The sequence below is a fragment of the Gallus gallus genome, chromosome 31 (genome assembly GCF_016699485.2).
Source record: "Gallus gallus isolate bGalGal1 chromosome 31, bGalGal1.mat.broiler.GRCg7b, whole genome shotgun sequence".
NCBI classification, from domain to species: Eukaryota; Metazoa; Chordata; class Aves; order Galliformes; family Phasianidae; genus Gallus; species Gallus gallus.
In genome coordinates, this window is record NC_052562.1 from 1,059,244 (window position 1) to 1,078,204 (window position 18,961).

Consider the following 18,961-nt stretch of genomic DNA (forward strand, 5'->3'; position numbering starts at 1 on the left):
GTGGCTGGTGCTCCGTCCCTGGGGACTTTCTAGGCTAGGCTGGATAAGGCCCTGGGCAACCTGATCTAGCTGTGGTGTCCCAGTTCACTTCACAGGAGCTGGACTCGATGGCATGCACAGGTCCCTTCCAACTCTAAACATTCTATGATTCTTTGATTCTGTGGCTGTGGAGACTAGGTGCGTGTGAACCACAGAACCTAGAGGTGAGGGATCAACCCAGCGCTCCAGGGATGCCGACACACCTCAATCTTCTCGTCTCCTCTTTCTGTCCCCATTCAACTCCAGTGTCCCCATTGGAGCACAATGTGCCCCGTCACTCCCCACTGTCCCTATCTCTCCAATCAGTCCCCTGGAAGCCATGGTCAACACAGTGACAACAGTGGAAAAGGCTTGTGGGAAAAAGAGGGGAATGGGACCCTGGGGAGCTCCTTGGGCAGGGCAGCATTACCTGTGAGATCAACCATGGAAAAAAAAGGGATTATCTTGGGACTGGAGAAGGAAGTACTCCTTCATGGGAACATCCATGACAGCCCCTGGACATGTGCATGATGAGGGATTGCCATGGGGTTGCACTGAACACATTGCCCAATGCAAGGAGGCATTCTACAAGTGAATATCAATCCTGGGCCCATCCCAGCAAGCAACCACTCCAAACCCATTTCCCATTCCCACACAGAGAGCAGCACATTGCCAGGCAGCATTTGGAAGGCACCGGCTGTGGAGGAATCCAGTGTGAGTGCTGGGCAACCCATATCCACGGGGATCTTCTCGCCATGAGCTCCTGGTAGCAACCCTGCTCATTCCTTCGTACATGCTGAATCCATTCATCAAGGGAAAATTTCTCCACAGTGCTTACAACCCACGACTCATGATGAAAAATCCCACTTGAATGGGGATGGGGGGAACTCCACCTTCACCCCTTCTTGACCGGACAAAATGATCTGTGGCCCTTCTCAACTGGAACACAAGCAATGAGCTCCTAACTAATGGCAGTACGGTGTCGGCTTCTTTAATTCTGCGGTTCTACTTTTTGTTTGTTTGTTTGTTTGTTTTGCTGGTTTTTACAATTCTATAAGTGATTCCATGCCCTTTAATGTCCCTTCCAACCCAAGCACCTCTATTTTACTGCTCTTTGGCAGGCTGGAGATGAACAGGAGCTTGGGAGGGGACAGAGACAAGATAGCTGACAAAAAGAGATAAAACGGACGCTGCATACAGAATGAGGTCACACTCAGTAAGAAGAGGTGGGGAAAAGAGGGAACAGGGAGAAGTTTCCTCCCCCCAAGAGACAGGAAGCACAGCCCCTGCTAAGGTCTCTATGTGTCCTGAAATAAAAGCAGGGGCTCTGCAGATGCGAGAAATGCATCATGGGCTGCATCACAGCCTCTCGCTGTGACTAACTCTCTGTCAGCTGCAGAAACACACAGCACGTGTCCTAGGCTCGCAACACAAGCCTGTGACCATCTGCACCCAGCTCACAGCAAAGCAGGAACCGTGAGGAGAGATCTCCAAAAGATGTGCGGGCAGGTGGGATGGGCCGTGCCGTGTCCCCATGTCCATGTCCTCCTGCTGCTGGTGTTTGGTGAGTTGGGGCTGCTTTGGGTAGCAGGGAACTCTGCTTGGAGGAAGAAGCCCCGCACAAAGAGGCTTGAGATGGTGCCGAGGGTGGAGGTAGAGTACATGTGGGATAGAGTCTAGCACCAAAAGCATGATTTTTGAAGTAGAGGAGACTGCATCTGGAAAAGAAAACCTATCCCAAATGGATTTAGGCTTGCTCAAATGGAGATAGTGGCGATACGGGAAGGGGATACACTTGTGGAGTGGTGACTGCTGAAGACTGGAGACATGGACAGAAACTTATGGGTGTGCAGGACACTGTCCCTCTAACCAAACCCCTCTCTGCTCCACGGTGCAGGTACTGCTGTGAGCACCCAGGGCATCTGCAGTTCCACAGCTGATGGTGAGTGTGAGAATGGGTCCAGAAAATGAAGACATGGTGGAGGAGGAGATGGAAAGAGAGAAAGGCTTTATTGCCTCTGAATTCCCAATATCCACCCCAGGAGGGCAGATTCTCCATGACTTGGAATGCAGTGTGTTTTGCAGCTAATGATGCTGGTGGAATCCCTGTGCCATCTCTCCAGGTACTCTCCAGGCTCCAGCCCTGTACCTTAACGCTTCCAGAGCTCAGGAAGGGGAAATCGTCCTGGCTCAATGTATCCTTCAGAAGCTGGTTCCTGCTGCCAGATTTGTCTTCTGCAAGGATGGGATGGAACTGTACAGCATGAAAGCCCATCAGCATACGGTCATCTACTCCATGCTGCTGAACATCTCTGCTAGAAGCAGTGGGACATACACGTGTGCGTACCAGCAGAGGAACGAGGGCAATTGGCTAAGGAGATCTCCCCTCAGCACTCCCTTGGATCTACATGTCACAGGTGGGATGTGACACCAGGGTTGTGCGGACGCAGGGGATGGGGGGACTAAACATCACATAGATTTTCTGGATCAAGAAATGCCATAGAGAGAAGTGGGCTCTGGAATGGTCTCCCTCTCCATTCCGTGGTGCAGATATGGGGAACTGCAGTGCCCAGGCTCAGAAAAAAAGGTGCAGGGTTTGGGCAAAATCCCTTTCCTGGGAAGTGATGCTGCAAGGGCTATTCAAAAAATGTTTTGAGAATAAGGAGTGGAAACTGGGGTGATTTCCAAGTGTGGGGTGGTTTCTCACTGTGTGAGTTCCTATGCAGCAAGAAGGCGATGCTGTGGCCATAGTGTGGGAATGGCCAGATGTCGGTTTGCTTTGGGATCTGGGTGCCTCCACCTGCAACAAAACCACCTAAAAGAGGCTTTAGGTGTTGGCAGGAGGGGAAATGAATTATGGAGTCTTGCAATTGGGATGCTGCCATCCCATCCCATAGAGACAGAACAACATACCAGTCCTTTCTTATCCACAAGGTCAAGGAAAGGAGAGAGTTGTGCTGCAGGATCATACGGTGCACAGTTGCATTTCTGCCATGCATTCCTAAATTCATCATAGTTTAGATAATTGATCATCAGAATGGCAGAAACCCCATGTCAGCCCACGTGTCTCCGGGGACAGAGCTGGCTCTGTGGGCATCTTCCAAGGCCTGCGTGCCCTGCCCCGTACCAGTGCACTCAGGAGCTGTGTCCATGCAGAGCTATGAGCACTGGTGACACTCAGCCCATCCATATGTCTGTCCAGGTCATGTGTCCGATTCCTCAGCAGGAACCATAACTGCAGGTGAGGGACTCTCCTTTGCTCCTACTGACCCCATCCCTTCACCTTTTCCCTATCCCTCCCCTCTTTTCTCATCTCATCGCTATGGCACTGTAACACCCCAACTTCTGCGTCACTCCCATCTGACCCCATCACCCTCTGTGTCCCCAGACACCAACACTCCTCTGAACCTCACAGTCATTCATGTGGTATCAGTTACTGTCACCCTCCTGCTGTCTGCAGCCACCTTCTGGACCATTAGGAAAGGTGAGGACTTGAGGGGACTGTGGGAGATCCATGAGGCTGCCACAGCTTTGATGTGAGACTGTTTTTCTTACAGGTGCCTGCCGGGAGAGATGCCGAAGGTGAGAAGGAAGGCTGGGAGGGGACGATTGAGAGCATTTGGGAACTTGGGGAAGTCCTTTTGCAGGGCAGCATTATCTGTGAGTTCCCCCATAACAGGAAGGGACTGCCATGGTGTTGGAGAAGGAAGGATTTTCTCATGGTAACATTACTGACAGCACGTGGATGCCTGGAGGATGAGGGATTGCTGTGGGGTTGGACTGAATGCAGTGCCTGATGCAAGGAGGCTTCATCCAAATGAATAACAGTCCTGGCCCCCTGCAGCAAACACCCACCCCAAATCCATTTTCCCTTAATCCACAGGCAGCAGCCCGTTCCCAGCCAGCAGGTGCAAGCCACCGACTACGGAGAAATCCAGTGTGAGTGCTGGGCACCCCTTTTCCATGGGGACCCCCTTCCCTTGGGCTCCCATTTGCCATCCCACCTGTCCCTTTCCCACTTGGACATGCAAAAACCATTTCTCAAGAGTCAGTTTCTCCAGGGTGCTTTCATCACTGTGCTCATAGTGACAAATCCCATTTGCACAGCGGGTCTCACACTTCACACTCTGCTGTTCTATGGTGTTTGTTTCAAGCACAGACCAAAGCTCAGCCCTGCACTGGAGGATATTGCTGTGCACACAGACAGCAGTGGGGAAATATCTCATAGGTATTTGCTCTGCAAGTGCAGGCTGCTGCAAAGGTAGGATGCTGTGGTCAGGAATGGGGGATATAACGTCACCACACCTGCACCTTGCTCTGTTTGCAGCTTGAGTTTCATTGCAGAGCAGCAGGCTCAGATGTGCTGTGTAAATATAGAAAATGCCTCAAATGATGGGAAAATGCCCCCCCAAAGCCCAGCGTCTCTGGTCCTCCAAATCTTCCTGCAGAGTGGTTCAATGGGGGTGGACAGTCAGTCCAGAGCCCTGCGGGGTCTGCTGCCCAAACCAGTGGTGGGTCGCCCCCCTTCCCACATGAATACTGAGCACTCATAGTGTGTTTTTTTTCCCCACAGACTCAACCATTGCCCACTTTCGAAGGGACAAGGTGAGTCAGGGCCCTTCTCACCCAAAATTAAAGTGATTTGCTCCACAGGAGTGGCATTATCATTTTGGTACGCTTGCTCATGCATCTCTTTACTTGCACAAAAACTGCAAATCACAAGATTTAATTTCTGAGTCACAAGTCACTCTACCTCAGTCTACGGCAAACGCCTCCCCTTGTTTTCCGACCCAGATATGCTCTCACTTTCGCTAGCTGACTCCTGCCTGCTTCTCCAATGCGTGCAGCTCCCTCCAGCGCTCCTGCAGCCTCCTTGTGCAGGGCTTGCAGGCTGCAGCTGCAATAACAGGGCTTTCCTTTCCCCTCCAGCCTCCCGTGAAGCAGATGACCCGCAGCAGAGATGCATAGGCTTCAGCATGCCAAGGCAACCAGGACTGCGTCACGACCATTGTGTTTTCTTGCAGAGGGCGCTTGGGGCAGAAGATGGGGCTTTTGGGTTCATGGGGTATGCTCTCCCATTATTTCTAGCCTCTAAGATATATGACTTGCTTATGCATGTACAACCTAGAATATCAATAAAATATCACAGCTATTTTAGAGACATCGGCAAGTGCTGAGCTGTTGTTATGCATCATCAAGCTCACCACGGTCTTGAATCAAAGACATCATGAAGTGATGAGCTGCGGTTATACATCACTGCTGTGGCTTTAGGTGGAAGAAGCTCTGGAGATGACCAGGATGGCCCTGTCTTGATACCTACCATGAGCCCCAAGCACAAGGATTCTGTCACTGCCCCTATGGACAGATGGGCACCCTCCGAGTGCATTCAGGCAGAAGAAGTACACAAACCTCATTCTGATGCAGAAGGATTTCATGCTTTTATTGATAAGTGTCACCTCTGCTGTGCTTTCCCCCTTCTTCTTGCAGAGAAAGGGGTGGATCGCCTCTCACTTTCTGACATTCTGTCCTATGTACAAACTTCAGAGCTGTGTATTCCAGAGACCTTCAAAACACAAACAAGGAATTACAGTGGTCCCACAGCACGGCCATGCAGCATTCCCCATGGGAATGTGGCAGGAGGGGAACTGCAGCCAGAGCACCGCCACCGTGACAACTGAGCTGGCATTTCCCCTCCAAAGCCATGCCTTCTGCAGACAATAAATGCACGCTCAACCTGCAGGCCTCTGCAAGAGCACAACTCACCTTCACTCTCCTCATTTCATCCACGTTGGCATCTGCAGGGAGATCCTGAATGAGTGCCCAGCCATCAGCAGGGGAGAGACCTTCCCCAGCCACCAACACAGATGCACCCGTGGGCATCCTCTGCCAAAATCATCACCCTTACAGCTTCCTACAGCGGCTCCTGAGGTCTGCCTTGCAGCCCCAAGGAAATGCCCTGTGCTGTAGGGAGGCGGGTTTTGCTTCTGCGCGATATTGGGTGGAGGCTGCTCTGTTACTGAGAATGGTCCTCACCCAAAAAAAGTGCTCTGAAGAGACACATTTCCTCTGAAACCCTGTCCGCTCAGTGCAGAGTTTGAAAGTGAAGCATTTGTTAATTCCCAGCAGTGTCAGCTACAGGAGTAGAGACTGTATAGCAGGGTGAAGAGAATGAGACCATATTTGTCAAGGAGGTTTAGAGAGATGATGCCGGAATAGTATTCCGACTATATCCGGAAAAATTAACTTTATTAGCATTGATTGTCATGAGCACGTGGAGATAATCCTGACTTAAAATACAGCATTTGGGATCATCTCTGCATTGTACTCAATGCCTAGAAAGGAAGGGTGCAAGGGATTGAAACTTACAGTAAGAATCGTGGTCGGCAGGAGATCCCTCAGCACTACCAGCACCATGGAGAGAGACAGAGAGAGCAGAGAGAAAAGGCATTGAGGTTCCACAAAGCATCCAAGGGCCACTGGAGATATTCCCAGGGAAAAGTGCCTCCATCTCCTATCGTACTGCAATCCCTCCTCTACACGAGGGAATCCACTGACAAAGCTCACACTGAAAAAGGAGCAGCACCCCAGGGTCCCAGATGCCCACCAATTACCCAGACCTGCCACTTCCTGCTCACCTACAGCATCTCTTCCCACAAGCACCTGAAAGAAGAAGAGTCCCACATCAGAGCTTTGACAGCCTCATGGATCCCACACACTACGCACAAGCCCATAAGCCCTGACCTTTCTTGATGATCCAGCAGGAGGCTGCGGACAGGAGCAGGGTGACAGCCACTGGTGCCACAGCGATGACTATGGGGTCCAACGGGGTGTATGAGTCTGGGGACAAAGCGGAGTGATGGGGACTAATGAATAGGATGGGGACACGGGAATGTGATGGGGTCAGAGCAGGGTGATGCAGACAGTGGGGTGTGATGGGGATGTAGTGATGGTATGGGGACACAGGGAAGGGATGAGGACAACAGTAAGGGACAGGGTCAACAGGACCAAAGGGGAGCCTCTCACCAGCATGTGCTGTCTCTTCCGTGGATCTGGGCACAAGGCCTGGGGGGACAAATGGATGGGCTGAGTATCCCCCGAACTCTCACCTCTGCGTGAACACGGCTCCTGAGTGCATTGCTATGGGGCAGGGCTTGCAGCCATAGGAAGGTGCCCACTGAGCCTGCCCTTCTCCTGAGACACATGGAATGATGTAGGTTCCCTTCGATCTGATTACGTAAACTATGCTGGATTTAAAAATGCATGGCAGAGATGCAACCGTGCACTGTATGATACTGCAGCACAATTCTCTACTTCACCTTGTGGATAAGAAAGGACAAGTATGTTGATGTAGGATGGCAGCATCACAACTGCAAGACTCCATCCTGCATTTCCCCTCCTGCCGCCATGTAAAGCCTCTTTTAGGTGGCTTTGTTGAAGCAGGTAGAGGCACCCCGATCCCAAAGCACATCAACATCTGGCCATCCCCACACTATGGCCACAGCATCATCTTCTTGCTGCTTAGGAGCTCACACAGTGAGAAACCACCCCACACTTGGAAATCACCCGAGTTTCCATTCCTTATTCTCAAAACATTTTTTGAATAACCCTTGCAGCATCCCTTCCCAGGAAAGGGATCGTGCCCAAACCCTGCACCTGCTTCCTGAGCCTGGGCACTGCAGTGCCCCATTTCTGCACCACGGGATGCAGAGGGAGACCATTCCAGAGCCCACTTCTCTCTATGGCATTTCTTGATCCAGAAAATCTATGTGGTGTTCAGCTCCCCATCCCCTGCGTCCGCACAACCCTGGTGTCACATCCCACCTGTGACCTGCAGGTCCAAGGGAGGGCTGAGGGGAGAGCTCCTCAGCCTGTTTTTCGTGTTCCTCTGCTGGTAGAAACATGTGTATGTCCCCGCACTTCTCTCAGTGATGTTCAGCAGCATGGAGCTCATGACCCTTCCCTCTTGGACCTTCACACTGTACACCTCCAACCCATCCTTGCACAAGACAATTCGGGTAGCAGGAAACTGCTTCTGAAAGACACATCGAGCCAGGACAACTTCTCCTTCCTGAGCACTGGATGCGTTAAGGACCAGGACTGGAGCCTGGAGAGTACCTGGAGAGATGGCACAGGGATTCCACCACCTCATTGGTTGCAAAACACATTGAATCACAAGGCACAGACAATCAGCACTCCAGAGATGGACATTGGGAATTCAGGGGGGAAAACTGCTTTTCTCTCTTCCCATTTCCTCCCCCAGGATGTCTTCTTTTTCTGGACCCATTCCCACACTCACCACCAGCTGTGGAACTGCAGATGCCCTGGGTGCTCACACCAGTACCTGCACCGCGGGACACAGAGAGTTCTGTTTAGAGGGACAATGTCCTGCTCACCCAGATGTTCCCACCCATGTCCCCACAGAGGACTAGGCACCATCCCATCTGCCTATCCCCATACAGTGTCTCTGAGAAAGCTCGGGTCCATTTGTGGTGCGTTTGCTGCTTCAAGTGCTGTTCCCTATCTTTCTAAAGCACCCAGCATTTGTAACTCACGTATTTTTGGAGCTCGCCTACACCCTTCACCTACTGCACCACTGCCCTCAGCACCATCCCAAGCCTATTTCTGGTGGGATTCCTGCTCCAGGCATGGTTCCCTACTTCACACAGCATCCCCAACTCACCAACCACCACCAGCAGCAGGAGGGCAGGGACACGAGGACACGCCATGGTCCATTGAGCTTCCCCCAACATCTTTTGGAGATCTCTTCTCACAGCGCCTACTTTGATGTGAGCTGGATACAGATGGACACTGGTTTGCATTGCAACCCCAGGACCTGTCCTGTGGTATTTTTCTAGCTGACAGAGTTACCCACGGTGAGAGACTGTGATGCAGCCCATGGTGCATCTGTTGTGTCTGCCGAGCTACCGCTTTTATTTGGGGACGTCAGACACCTCATCATGGTCTGTGTTTCCTGTTTCTTAAAGGGAGGAATCTTCTCCCTTCTCCCCCTTATGCCCACCTGATCTTGCTGATCATGCCCTCATTCTGCATGCAGGGTCCCATCGGTCTCTTTGCGTCAGCTCTCCTCCTTGCTCTGATTTCTTGCTACCTCCTGGCCATCTCCAGTCTATCACAGAGTCAAACAAGAAAATGGTTTGATTTGGAGAGGACCTGAAAGATTATGCAGTTAGCCATAGACTCATAAAAACCTACGGCCCCATTTAACCCATCCTTGAGCACCTCCAGGCATGCACTGCTTCAATGGGCAGCTGTGCTAGTGCCGCAACACCCTCAGAATCAAGAATTTTCTTCTAGCATCTAAACGGAATCACTCCTCTTTCAGTACAGATCCTTTCTCTTTTTTCCTATCACCATTAAACTGTGTAATCAGTTGCTGTCCTTGTTTATAAGCTCACATTAATTACAATATCTTGTTGCTTGACGTGGCATCTCTTCTGCATTCTACTCCATCTCCCCCCTGTGTCCATGCTCCTTTGACTCTACTCTCAGCCCCATTGCACTGCACCCTTAAGGGAACATCCCAACAGTGAGAGGCCCGGAAGAAAACCAGTGCCTTCAGTGCTGCTACACACTCTCCACCACCTGCAGAACTCCACCAGCAGAAAGCAACTTTCCACTCAGTATTACTGCTGTAATCACCACAAGCAATTATCACTTCAATTACAATCTCGGCAGGAAAATTAACCTCTGCCTCTCCCCACTCCTCTGTGGGGAACTCATCCACTGGAAACTCTGGCCCTGCATCTGCCCATGATGCAACCTGTAGACCCACAAAACGTGGCAGAGCAGGACCACGGCTGCAGTTCTGCTCTCTGTGCTGAGAATGGAGGAACTCAGCTCAGGCCCTGCATCTGCCCATGGAGATGATCAACAGACCCACAAAACGTGGCCATGTGCTGAGAACTCACTCTGTGGTGAGCAATGAACCTCCTGCGTGCTCAGAATCTGCCTGTGCTATTTTTGTATCCCCCTTTGTTAGTCTGGCCAGACTACAGCTTCTTGCACACAGTAACACGTCTTCTGTTTAGGAAGGAGAACTTTCCTCCCACACCAGATTCACCTGACTGCTGCCTCAGAAAGATGTATTTCTCCGTGATGCTTTGCTTGTGTGGAGCTGGGCTGGAAGCGGCATTTAAAAGAGCAGCAGCTGCACATCTCCAGTCTGAGGGACCAAAACCATAGAGGTGTGTGAGTGCAGAGGGCTGATGGGCTGCAAAGAACATCACCTCTTTGCACGGCATGACTGCAGTTGCTTTGCTCTGGGCTGAATGACGAAGACAGGCCGAGCGTTTCCATTCAGGTGGGAAGGGCTTTAGGTCTGTGGGGCAGGATTCCCCCTGCGTTTGTCCATCTTCCAGCTGGTTTTTAGTGAAAGGTGCTGTAAGGTGCCTGCTAGCCGCACTGAGTGTGTCCTTATTCCTCAGGCAGAATGTCACTGCTCTGAGTCCCCCAGCTCAGGGCAGTTACTGCATGGCACACATGAACAGAGAGCAAAGGCAAAGGCTAGGATTGTGTCACAGCCAGGCTGTGATCCACACACCTACAATGTAACCCAAAAGCACTTATGGGATTTTTTATCAAAAATGCTCTTCAATTTCTGTTCCTTCTAGTAGTGCAGAGAGCTCCCATCTGGTGATTATCTTGCACCAAGTCTGTATAGCACTCCCTCAAGGGCTGCCATATTTGATGTGCTTTAGCTCAAGGCAAGATGAATTATTAATCTCCTACTCAACCTGAGTCCATAGGTAGGGAATGTGAATGGTTAGCATGTGTCGCTGTGTCTTTTGAGATCTTCCTTACTTGACTTGCCTGCCTTATCTACAAGGCTTACAGTTTCACTCAGTGTCTAGAATTCTCAGATGCTGAGTCTCTTCAGTCACCTGGATGGACTCTGCAGTTTGGGTTGAATTTTTGATCAATCAGCAAAACATAAAATCATAACACAGACTCAGACTTTGCATAAAGGAAATGTGAGACTCTTGCTAAGTGCATGGAAGAGGATGCTGCTGGAGATGATGCTGCCCATGAATAGCCCACTGACATAGGATGGATATGGGAGTTCTTGTTGTTTATTGCTAACATTCTGCCAGGGGGCAGGAGCAGGATATAAAAGTCACACCTGCCCCAACTCGCAGGGACCTCCGGGCACCTTTCATCTTTCACATCCCTTCTTGAATGATCTCTGAACATCGATTCATGGATTGGGTATGTATTTGGAAACAAGAAGGGATTTATTTCACAGTCAGTAGTAAAGATGGTTTTAACCATATGCCCACTTCTTTGCCTTTGTGTCCTTTGGCTTTTAATTCTGTGTCTCACCGAGTGCAAACCTTCCATCTTTCCGAGATCCATCCATTAATACAGATTCTTACCTGAATAAATACCTGTCTGCCACAGACGTATTCATTTGTCCCCATTACATTCAGGCAGGCTTGCGTCTGGTAAGCCCAGACATACACGCTTGTGAATATTTAAGACTTCTATACCCCTGTGTGAACACATTTGAATGTCTTGTTGAGGAACTTGTGGTCCACACAGAAATCATGCAACTGCCATGAGACTGGCCAAGAGATAAGGAAACTCAAAAACCATACAGAGCTCTTGAGAGCCGAAAGCACAGCCTTACCAGTCTGCAGAATCAAACCATACATGGGTGTGCAGCTCGCTACTGGAATTGCTTTCACTTTCACTTTTGTTCTGCTGTTTAATCAATTGCTGACGTGGCGACAGAACAGAACCAATATGTGTGACACAGAGGCACAGAAGATTTCCTTAGTCCTTGGAGTTGGTGAAGCACTGACCACTGAACCGAACGTCAAGTGAAGGGAATTGGTAACTTCTTGGAAAAAGGATTATGATGCACTGTCCATACTGCTTAGCACCATAACTCTGGTTCTAGCAGAAGAAATAGCAGAGTCTGAGTTTGAACATCCACAAAAAACATAGTTAAAGAATTGCTGTGTTGTTACTTACTTTGCATGATCAACTCTCATTTTTTAACTACTTCTGGCTTTAATTAATGTACATTGGTATGATATACTGACAAAAAATAAACATCAAATAAAGTTTCCCTCCCAGCTTTTTACAAACACACTGTGAGGATCAGTGGGACCCACGGCCAACCACAGGCACAACTGTAGTAGTGCTTGAGACCAAAAAACCTGTATTAGAGCACAGATTCAAGAGCCAAACCCAAATTTCAGTGGAATATCAAGATGCTAACTGTAGCTACAGAAGCTTCAGTGCAGTTGTGGGTATGTGCATGGATGCACCAGCTCATTACAAGTGGCTCACTGCTGAGTTTCATCAACGGAGCAAGATCTGGGCCCATCCCCACGTGGCTCTCCAGAATATGCAGTTTACCTAAGCACTCTCTTGGAACAGGCATTCTTCAGAAACATAAAGTAACAGGAGGCAGGGCTTTCCCAAACTTCACCTACATTCTGTTAGAGGAGAGGGTAGGCTGGGGGCTGTGTGACAAACAGGCTCAACGGCTGCACTGACATACGTCTTGCTTAGGTGTCTAGACCATGCTAGGCCTCAGAGTTACAATTCCATGACCTGGAAAACTCATGAAGATTAGAATGCCAGGCGGGTGCTCATTAAGAATAGAACACCAGGTTATGTGCTCATTAAGAGCAGACAACCAGGTGGGTGCTCACAGCTGCTGCCATTCACACCAACCGTTTCCCCCATCCCACGAGTCTCCACAATCTCAGCATGGATTTGGATTCCATGCCTCAAAACAGTGCATGAAACAGTTCAGCAGTCCGTTCACTGTCTCCGCTTTGTTTGAGCTTCTTCAGATTAGATGATGGCATTGTGGATGCTGATGCAGCAGTCTCTCCCTCTTCGATCTTTGATTCTACATTGCACAGTCCTTCTTATTTCAGTAACACCATGCCCATGGCTAATATATTTTGTAATGTAACACATGGCAATCACAAATGTGAGCAAACAAGAAGTGCACGCAAGCATTAATACCGTCATGGTTAACAAGGGTCTTGCATTGCCTCTTCTCATAACCTGTATACGTAGATACAGAGAATCCAAAGATGACAAGGATGGGATTATCCACTGAGTCTGAATACGATGTTCTTACCTGTGGGCGTTGGAACCTTCCCACGTACAAAAATTCAGTGGTGCTTTGAGAATGGGAAGTACTTGTCGTGTTGGTGGCAGATCAACTAAGACTGGTTTTCATGAGTAGTGAAGGGGCTTTACCGGATCTTTGCTTTCTCTTTTTCCCTGCAACAAGGAGAAGGGTTCGTCAGGAGCTATTGGAAAAGAGCAGATATTTTGTATAGTGTCAAGACCAATGTCTTGGGCTGTGTTGGTATTCCTCTTTGAAATAAATCCTTCTGTTCTCCCACGGTGCATACGTTTGCCTCAATTGTCTGATATTTTCTCCCCTTCTGATGGGCGTACATTCTATGCTTTCCCGGATGGAGTATAGTTCTATCAGGATTTGTTTTTACCACAGTGATTGGGTATCAGGTATAGATCAAAGTACCGTGTAGCATTAGGACAAATCTGAGGCTTTCTTGTTGATATGGTTATAGGCGACACTAATTGGACTTCCTTTTCAGATTCTTTATTGTTCTTCAGATTTCAACTGCTGACGGTACTTGGGAAACAAAGAATAATACAAGTGCCAAGTGTTTTCTTACTCACTGCCCCTAACAGTGCACTCCTCACCGTGAGGAGGTGAGGCACTGGAACAGGTTGCCTAGAGATGTGGCTGGTGCTCCGTCCCTGGGGACTGGACTCGATGGCTTGCACAGGTCCCTTCCAACTCTAAAGATTCCATGATTCCATGATTCTGAGGCTGTGGAGACCAGGTGGGTGTGAACCACTGTACCTAGAGGTGAGGGATCAACCCTGTGCTCCGGGGATGCCGACACACCTCAACCATCTCGTCTCCTCTTTCAGTCCCCATTCAACTCCAATGTCCCCATTGGAGCACAATGTGCCCATCACTCCCCACTGTCCCTGTCTCTCCAATCAGTCCCCTGGAAGCCATGGTCAACACAGGGACAACAGTGAAAAAGGCTTGTGAAAAAGAGGGTGGGAATGGGACCCTGGGGACCTCCTTGTGCAGGGCAGCATTACCTGTGTGATCAACCATGGAAAAAAGGGATTACCTTGGGATTGGAGAAGGAAGCACTCCCTCATGGGAACATCCATGACAGCCCCTGGACACGTACATGATGAGGTGTTGCCACGGGGTTGGAGTGAACACATTGCTCAGTGCAAGGAGGCATCATTCAAGTGAATATCAATCCTGGGCCCATCCCAGCAAGCAACCACCCCAAACCCATTTCCCATTCCCACACAGAGAGCAGCACATTGCCAGGCAGCATTTGGAAGGCACCGGCTGTGGAGGAATCCAGTGTGAGTGCTGGGCAACCCATATCCACAGGGATCTTCTCGCCATGAGCTCCTGGTAGCAACCCTGCTCATTCCTTCGTACATGCTGAATCCATTCATCAAGGGAAAATTTCTCCACAGCGCTTGCAACCCACGACTCATGATGAAAAATCCCACATGAATGGGGATGGAGAGAACTTGACCTTCACCCCTTCTTGACCGGACAAAATGATCTGTGGCCCTTCTCAACTGGAACACAAGCAATGAGCTCCTAACTAATGGCAGTATGGTGTCGGCTTCTTTAATTCTGTGCTTATACTGTTTGTTTGTTTGTTTGTTTGTTTTGCTGGTTTTTACAATTCTATAAGTGATTCCATGCCCTTTAATGTCCCTTCCAACCCAAGCACCTCTATTTTATGGCTCTTTGGCAGGCTGGAGATGAACAGGAGCTTGGGAGGGGACAGAGACAAGATAGCTGACAAAAAGAGATAAAACGGACGCTGCATACAGAATGAGGTCACACTCAGTAAGAAGAGGTGGGGAAAAGAGGGAAAAGGGAGAAGTTTCCTCCCCCCAGGAGACAGGAAGCACGGCCCCTGCTAAGGGCTCTATGTGTCCTGAAATAAAAGCAGGGGCTCTGCAGATGCGAGAAATGCATCATGGGCTGCATCACAGCCTCTCGCTGTGACTAACTCTCTGTCAGCTGCAGAAACACACAGCACGTGTCCTAGGCTCACAACACAAGCCTGTGACCATCTGCACCCAGCTCACAGCAAAGCAGGAACCGTGAGGAGAGATCTCCAAAAGATGTGCGGGCAGGTGGGATGGGCCATGCCGTGTCCCCATGTCCATGTCCTCCTGCTGCTGGTGTTTGGTGAGTTGGGGCTGCTTTGGGTAGCAGGGAACCCTGCTTGGAGGAAGAAGCCCAGCACAAAGAGGCTTGAGATGGTGCCGAGGGTGGAGGTAGAGTACGTGTGGGATGGAGTCTAGCACCAAAAGCATGATTTTTGAAGTAGAGGAGACTGCATCTGGAAAAGAAAACCTATCCCAAATGGATTTAAGCTTGCTCAAATGGAGACAGTGGCGACAAAGGAAGGGGATACACTTGTGGAGTGGTGACTACTGAAGACTGGAGACATGGACAGAAACATGTGGGTGTGCAGGACACTGTCCCTCTAACCAAACCCCTCTCTGCTCCACGGTGCAGGTACTGCTGTGAGCACCCAGGGCATCTGCAGTTCCACAGCTGATGGTGAGTGTGAGAATGGGTCCAGAAAATGAAGACATGGTGGGGGTGGAGATGGGGAGAGAGAAAGGCTTTATTGCCTCTGAATTCCCAATATCCACCCCAGGAGGGCAGATTCTCCATGACTTGGAATGCAGTGTGTTTTGCAGCTAATGATGCTGGTAGAATCCCTGTGCCATCTCTCCAGGTACTCTCCAGGCTCCAGCCCTGCTCCTTAACCCTTCCAGAGCTCAGGAAGGGGAAGTTGTCCTGGCTCAATGTGTCCTTCTGAAGCTGGTCCCTGCTGCGCGAATTGTCTTCTGCAAGGATGGGATGGAGGTTCACAACATGAAAGCCCATCAGGATAAGGTCATCTACTCCATGCTGCTGAACATCTCTGCAAGAAGCAGTGGGACATACACATGTGCGTACCAGCAGAGGAACAAGAGCAATTGGCTAAGGAGGTCTCCCCTCAGCACTCCCTTGGATCTACATGTCACAGGTGGGACATGACACCAGGGTGGTGAGGACATAGGGGATGGGGGGTAATTAACACCACATGGATATCCCATGTGCAGCAAGAGGTGCCAATAGAGAGAGGATGGCTCTGGAAGGGTTCCTGTCTTGATCTTATGCTGCAGAAATGAGGCTCTGCAGTGCCCAGGTACATAAAGCAGGCCCAGGATTTGGGCATGGTCCCTTTCCTGGGTAAGGATGCTCCAAGGGTTATTCCAAAACTGTTTTGAGAATGCGGAAGGGAAACTGGGGTGATTTCCAAGAGTGAGGTTGCTCCTTTTTGTTTGATTTCCCATGCAGCAACTAGATGATGCTGTGGCCATAGTGTGAGGATGGGCAGATGTTGGTGTGCTTTGGGATCCGTGTGCCTCTACCTGCATCTAAGCCACCAAAAAGAGCCTTTGGATGATGGCAGGAGGGGAGATGCAGGATGGAGTCTTGCAAGTGGGATGCTGCCATCCCATCCCATTGAGGCAGAGCAACATACTAGTCCTTTCTTATCCACAAGGTCAAGGAAAGGAGAGAGTTGTGCTGCAGGATCATACGGTGCACAGTTGCATTTATGCCATGCATTTCTAAATTCATCATAGTTTAGATAATTGATCATCAGAATGGCAGAAACCCCATGTCAGCCCACGTGTCTCAGGGGACAGAGCTGGCTCTGTGGGCATCTTCCAAGGCCTACATACCCTGCCCCGAACCAGTGCACTCAGGAGCTGTGTCCATGCAGAGCTATGAGCACTGGTGACACTCCGCCCATCCATATGTCTGTCCAGGTCATGTGTCCAATTCCACGGCAGGAACCATAACTGCAGGTGAGGGACTCTCCTTTGCTCCTACTGACCCCATCCCTTCACCTTTTCCCTATCCCTCCCCTCTTTTCTCATTTCATCGCTATGGCGCTGTAACACCCCAACTTCTGCGTCACTCCCATCTGACCCCATCAACCTCTGTGTCCCCAGACACCAACACTCCTCTGAACCTCACAGTCATTCATGTGGTATCAGTTACTGTCACCCTCCTGCTGTCTGCAGCCACCTTCTGGACCATTAGGAAAGGTGAGGACTTGAGGGGACTGTGGGGGATCCATGAGGCTGCCACAGCTTTGATGTGAGACTGTTTTTCTTACAGGTGCCTGCCGGGAGAGATGCCGAAGGTGAGAAGTAAGGCTGGGAGGGGACGATTGAGAGCATTTGGGAACGTGGGGAACTCCTTTTGCAGGGCAGCATTATCTGTGAGTTCCCCCATAACAGGAAGGGACTGCCGTGGTGTTGGAGAAGGAAGGATTTCATCATGGTAACATTACTGATAGCACGTGGATGCCTGGAGGATGAGGGATTGCCGTGGGGTTGGAGTGAATGCAGTGCCTGATGCAAGGAGGCTTCATCCAAATGAATAACAGTCCTGGCCCCCTGCAGCAAACATCCACCCCAAATCCATTTTCCCTTAATCCACAGGAAGCAGCACGTTCCCAGCCAGCAGGTGCAAGCCACCGACTACGGAGAAATCCAGTGTGAGTGCTGGGCACCCCTTTTCCATGGGGACCCCCTTCCCTTGGGCTCCCATTTGCCATCCCACCTGTCCCTTTCCCACTTGGACATGCAAAAACCATTTCTCAAGAGTCAGTTTCTCCAGGGTGCTTTCATCACAGTGCTCATAGTGACAAATCCCATTTGCACAGCGGGTCTCACACTTCAGACTCTGCTGTTCTCCCATCTACAGTTCCCCTCACTATGGTGTTTGTTTCAAGCACAGACCAAAGCTCAGCCCTGCACTGGAGGATATTGCTGTGTACACAGACAGCAGTGGGGAAATATCTCATAGATATTTGCTCTGCAAGTGCAGGCAGCTGCAAAGGGAGGATGCTGTGGTCAGGGATGGGGGATATAACGCCACCACACCTGCACCTTGCTCTGTTTGCAGCTTGAGTTTCATTGCAGAGCAGCAGGCTCAGATGTGCTGTGTAAATATAGAAAATGCCTCAAATGATGGGAAAATGCCCCCCCAAAGCCCAGCATCTCTGGTCCTCCAAATCTTCCTGCAGAGTGGTGCAATGGGGGTGGACAGTCAGTCCAGAGCCCCGCGGGGTCTGCTGCCCAAACCAGTGGTGGGTCGCCCCCCTTCCCACGTGAATACTGAGCACTCATAGTGTGTTTTTTTTCCCCACAGACTCAACCATTGCCCACTTTCGAAGGGACAAGGTGAGTCAGGGCCCTTCTCACCCAAAACTAAAGGGATATGCTCCACAGAAATGGCATTATCATTTTGGTACGCTTGCTCATGCATCTCTTTACTTGCACAAAAACTGCAAATCACAAGATTTAATTTCTGAGTCACAAGTCACTCTACCTCAGTCTACGGCAATGCCTCCCCTTGTTTTCCAACCCAGATCTGCTAGCTGACTCCTGCCTGCTTCTCCAATGCGTGCGGCTCCCTCCAGCGCTCCTGGAGCCTCCTTGTGCAGGGCTTGCAGGCTGCAGCTGCAATAACAGGGCTTTCCTTTCCCCTCCAGCCTCCCGTGAAGCAGATGACCCGCAGCAGAGATGCATAGGCTTCAGCATGCCAAGGCAACCAGGACTGCGTCACGGCCATGGTGTTTTCTTGCAGAGGGCTCTTGGGGCAGAACATGGGGCTTTTGGGTTCATGGGGTATGCTCTCCCATTATTTCTAGCCACTAAGATATATGACTTGCTTATGCATGTACAACCTAGAATATCAGTAAAATATCACAGCTATTTTAGAGACATCGGTAAGTGCTGAGCTGTTCTTATGCATCATCAAGCTCACCACGGTCTTGAATCAAAGACATCA

General features: G+C 50.1%; 1 protein-coding gene and 1 long non-coding RNA gene across 4 annotated transcripts; both read left to right on the forward strand.

The window, feature by feature from the left end:
* The first annotated feature begins 1,144 nt into the window (after window positions 1–1,144).
* LOC121107858 lies at window positions 1,145–18,841 on the forward strand. 3 transcript variants are annotated; one of them, XM_040654347.2, is made up of 9 exons: window positions 15,179–15,283; window positions 15,617–15,661; window positions 15,843–16,136; window positions 16,927–16,965; window positions 17,113–17,208; window positions 17,282–17,306; window positions 17,608–17,663; window positions 18,320–18,351; window positions 18,663–18,841. In XM_040654347.2, the coding sequence occupies exons 1-9, from the start codon at window positions 15,217–15,219 to the stop codon at window positions 18,699–18,701; spliced, it is 693 nt and encodes a 230-aa protein (XP_040510281.1). In that variant the 5' UTR covers window positions 15,179–15,216; the 3' UTR covers window positions 18,702–18,841. The 3 variants fall into 3 exon arrangements, 1 of the variants encoding a protein (XP_040510281.1); XR_005842260.1 differs by lacking the exons at window positions 15,179–15,283; window positions 15,617–15,661; window positions 15,843–16,136 and adding exons at window positions 1,145–1,582; window positions 1,916–1,960; window positions 2,142–2,435 and having other exon boundaries at window positions 17,608–18,351; window positions 18,663–18,727; XR_005842259.2 differs by having other exon boundaries at window positions 17,608–18,351; window positions 18,663–18,727.
* LOC121107907 lies at window positions 3,033–5,163 on the forward strand. The gene is made up of 6 exons (XR_005842299.1): window positions 3,033–3,259; window positions 3,407–3,502; window positions 3,576–3,600; window positions 3,902–3,957; window positions 4,592–4,623; window positions 4,948–5,163. It is a non-coding gene; the product is annotated as an uncharacterized LOC121107907 (long non-coding RNA).
* Window positions 18,842–18,961: the final 120 nt, after the last annotated feature.

Coding starts and splice junctions, on each gene's coding strand:
- LOC121107858 (XM_040654347.2), top strand. CDS start 15,217: ATGTGCGGGCAGGTGGGATGGGCCATGCCGTGTCCCCATGTCCATGTC. Junction 15,662..15,842: donor CTGCAGTTCCACAGCTGATG/GTGAGTGTGAGA, acceptor CCATCTCTCCAG/GTACTCTCCAGGCTCCAGCC. Junction 17,664..18,319: donor CGACTACGGAGAAATCCAGT/GTGAGTGCTGGG, acceptor TTTTCCCCACAG/ACTCAACCATTGCCCACTTT.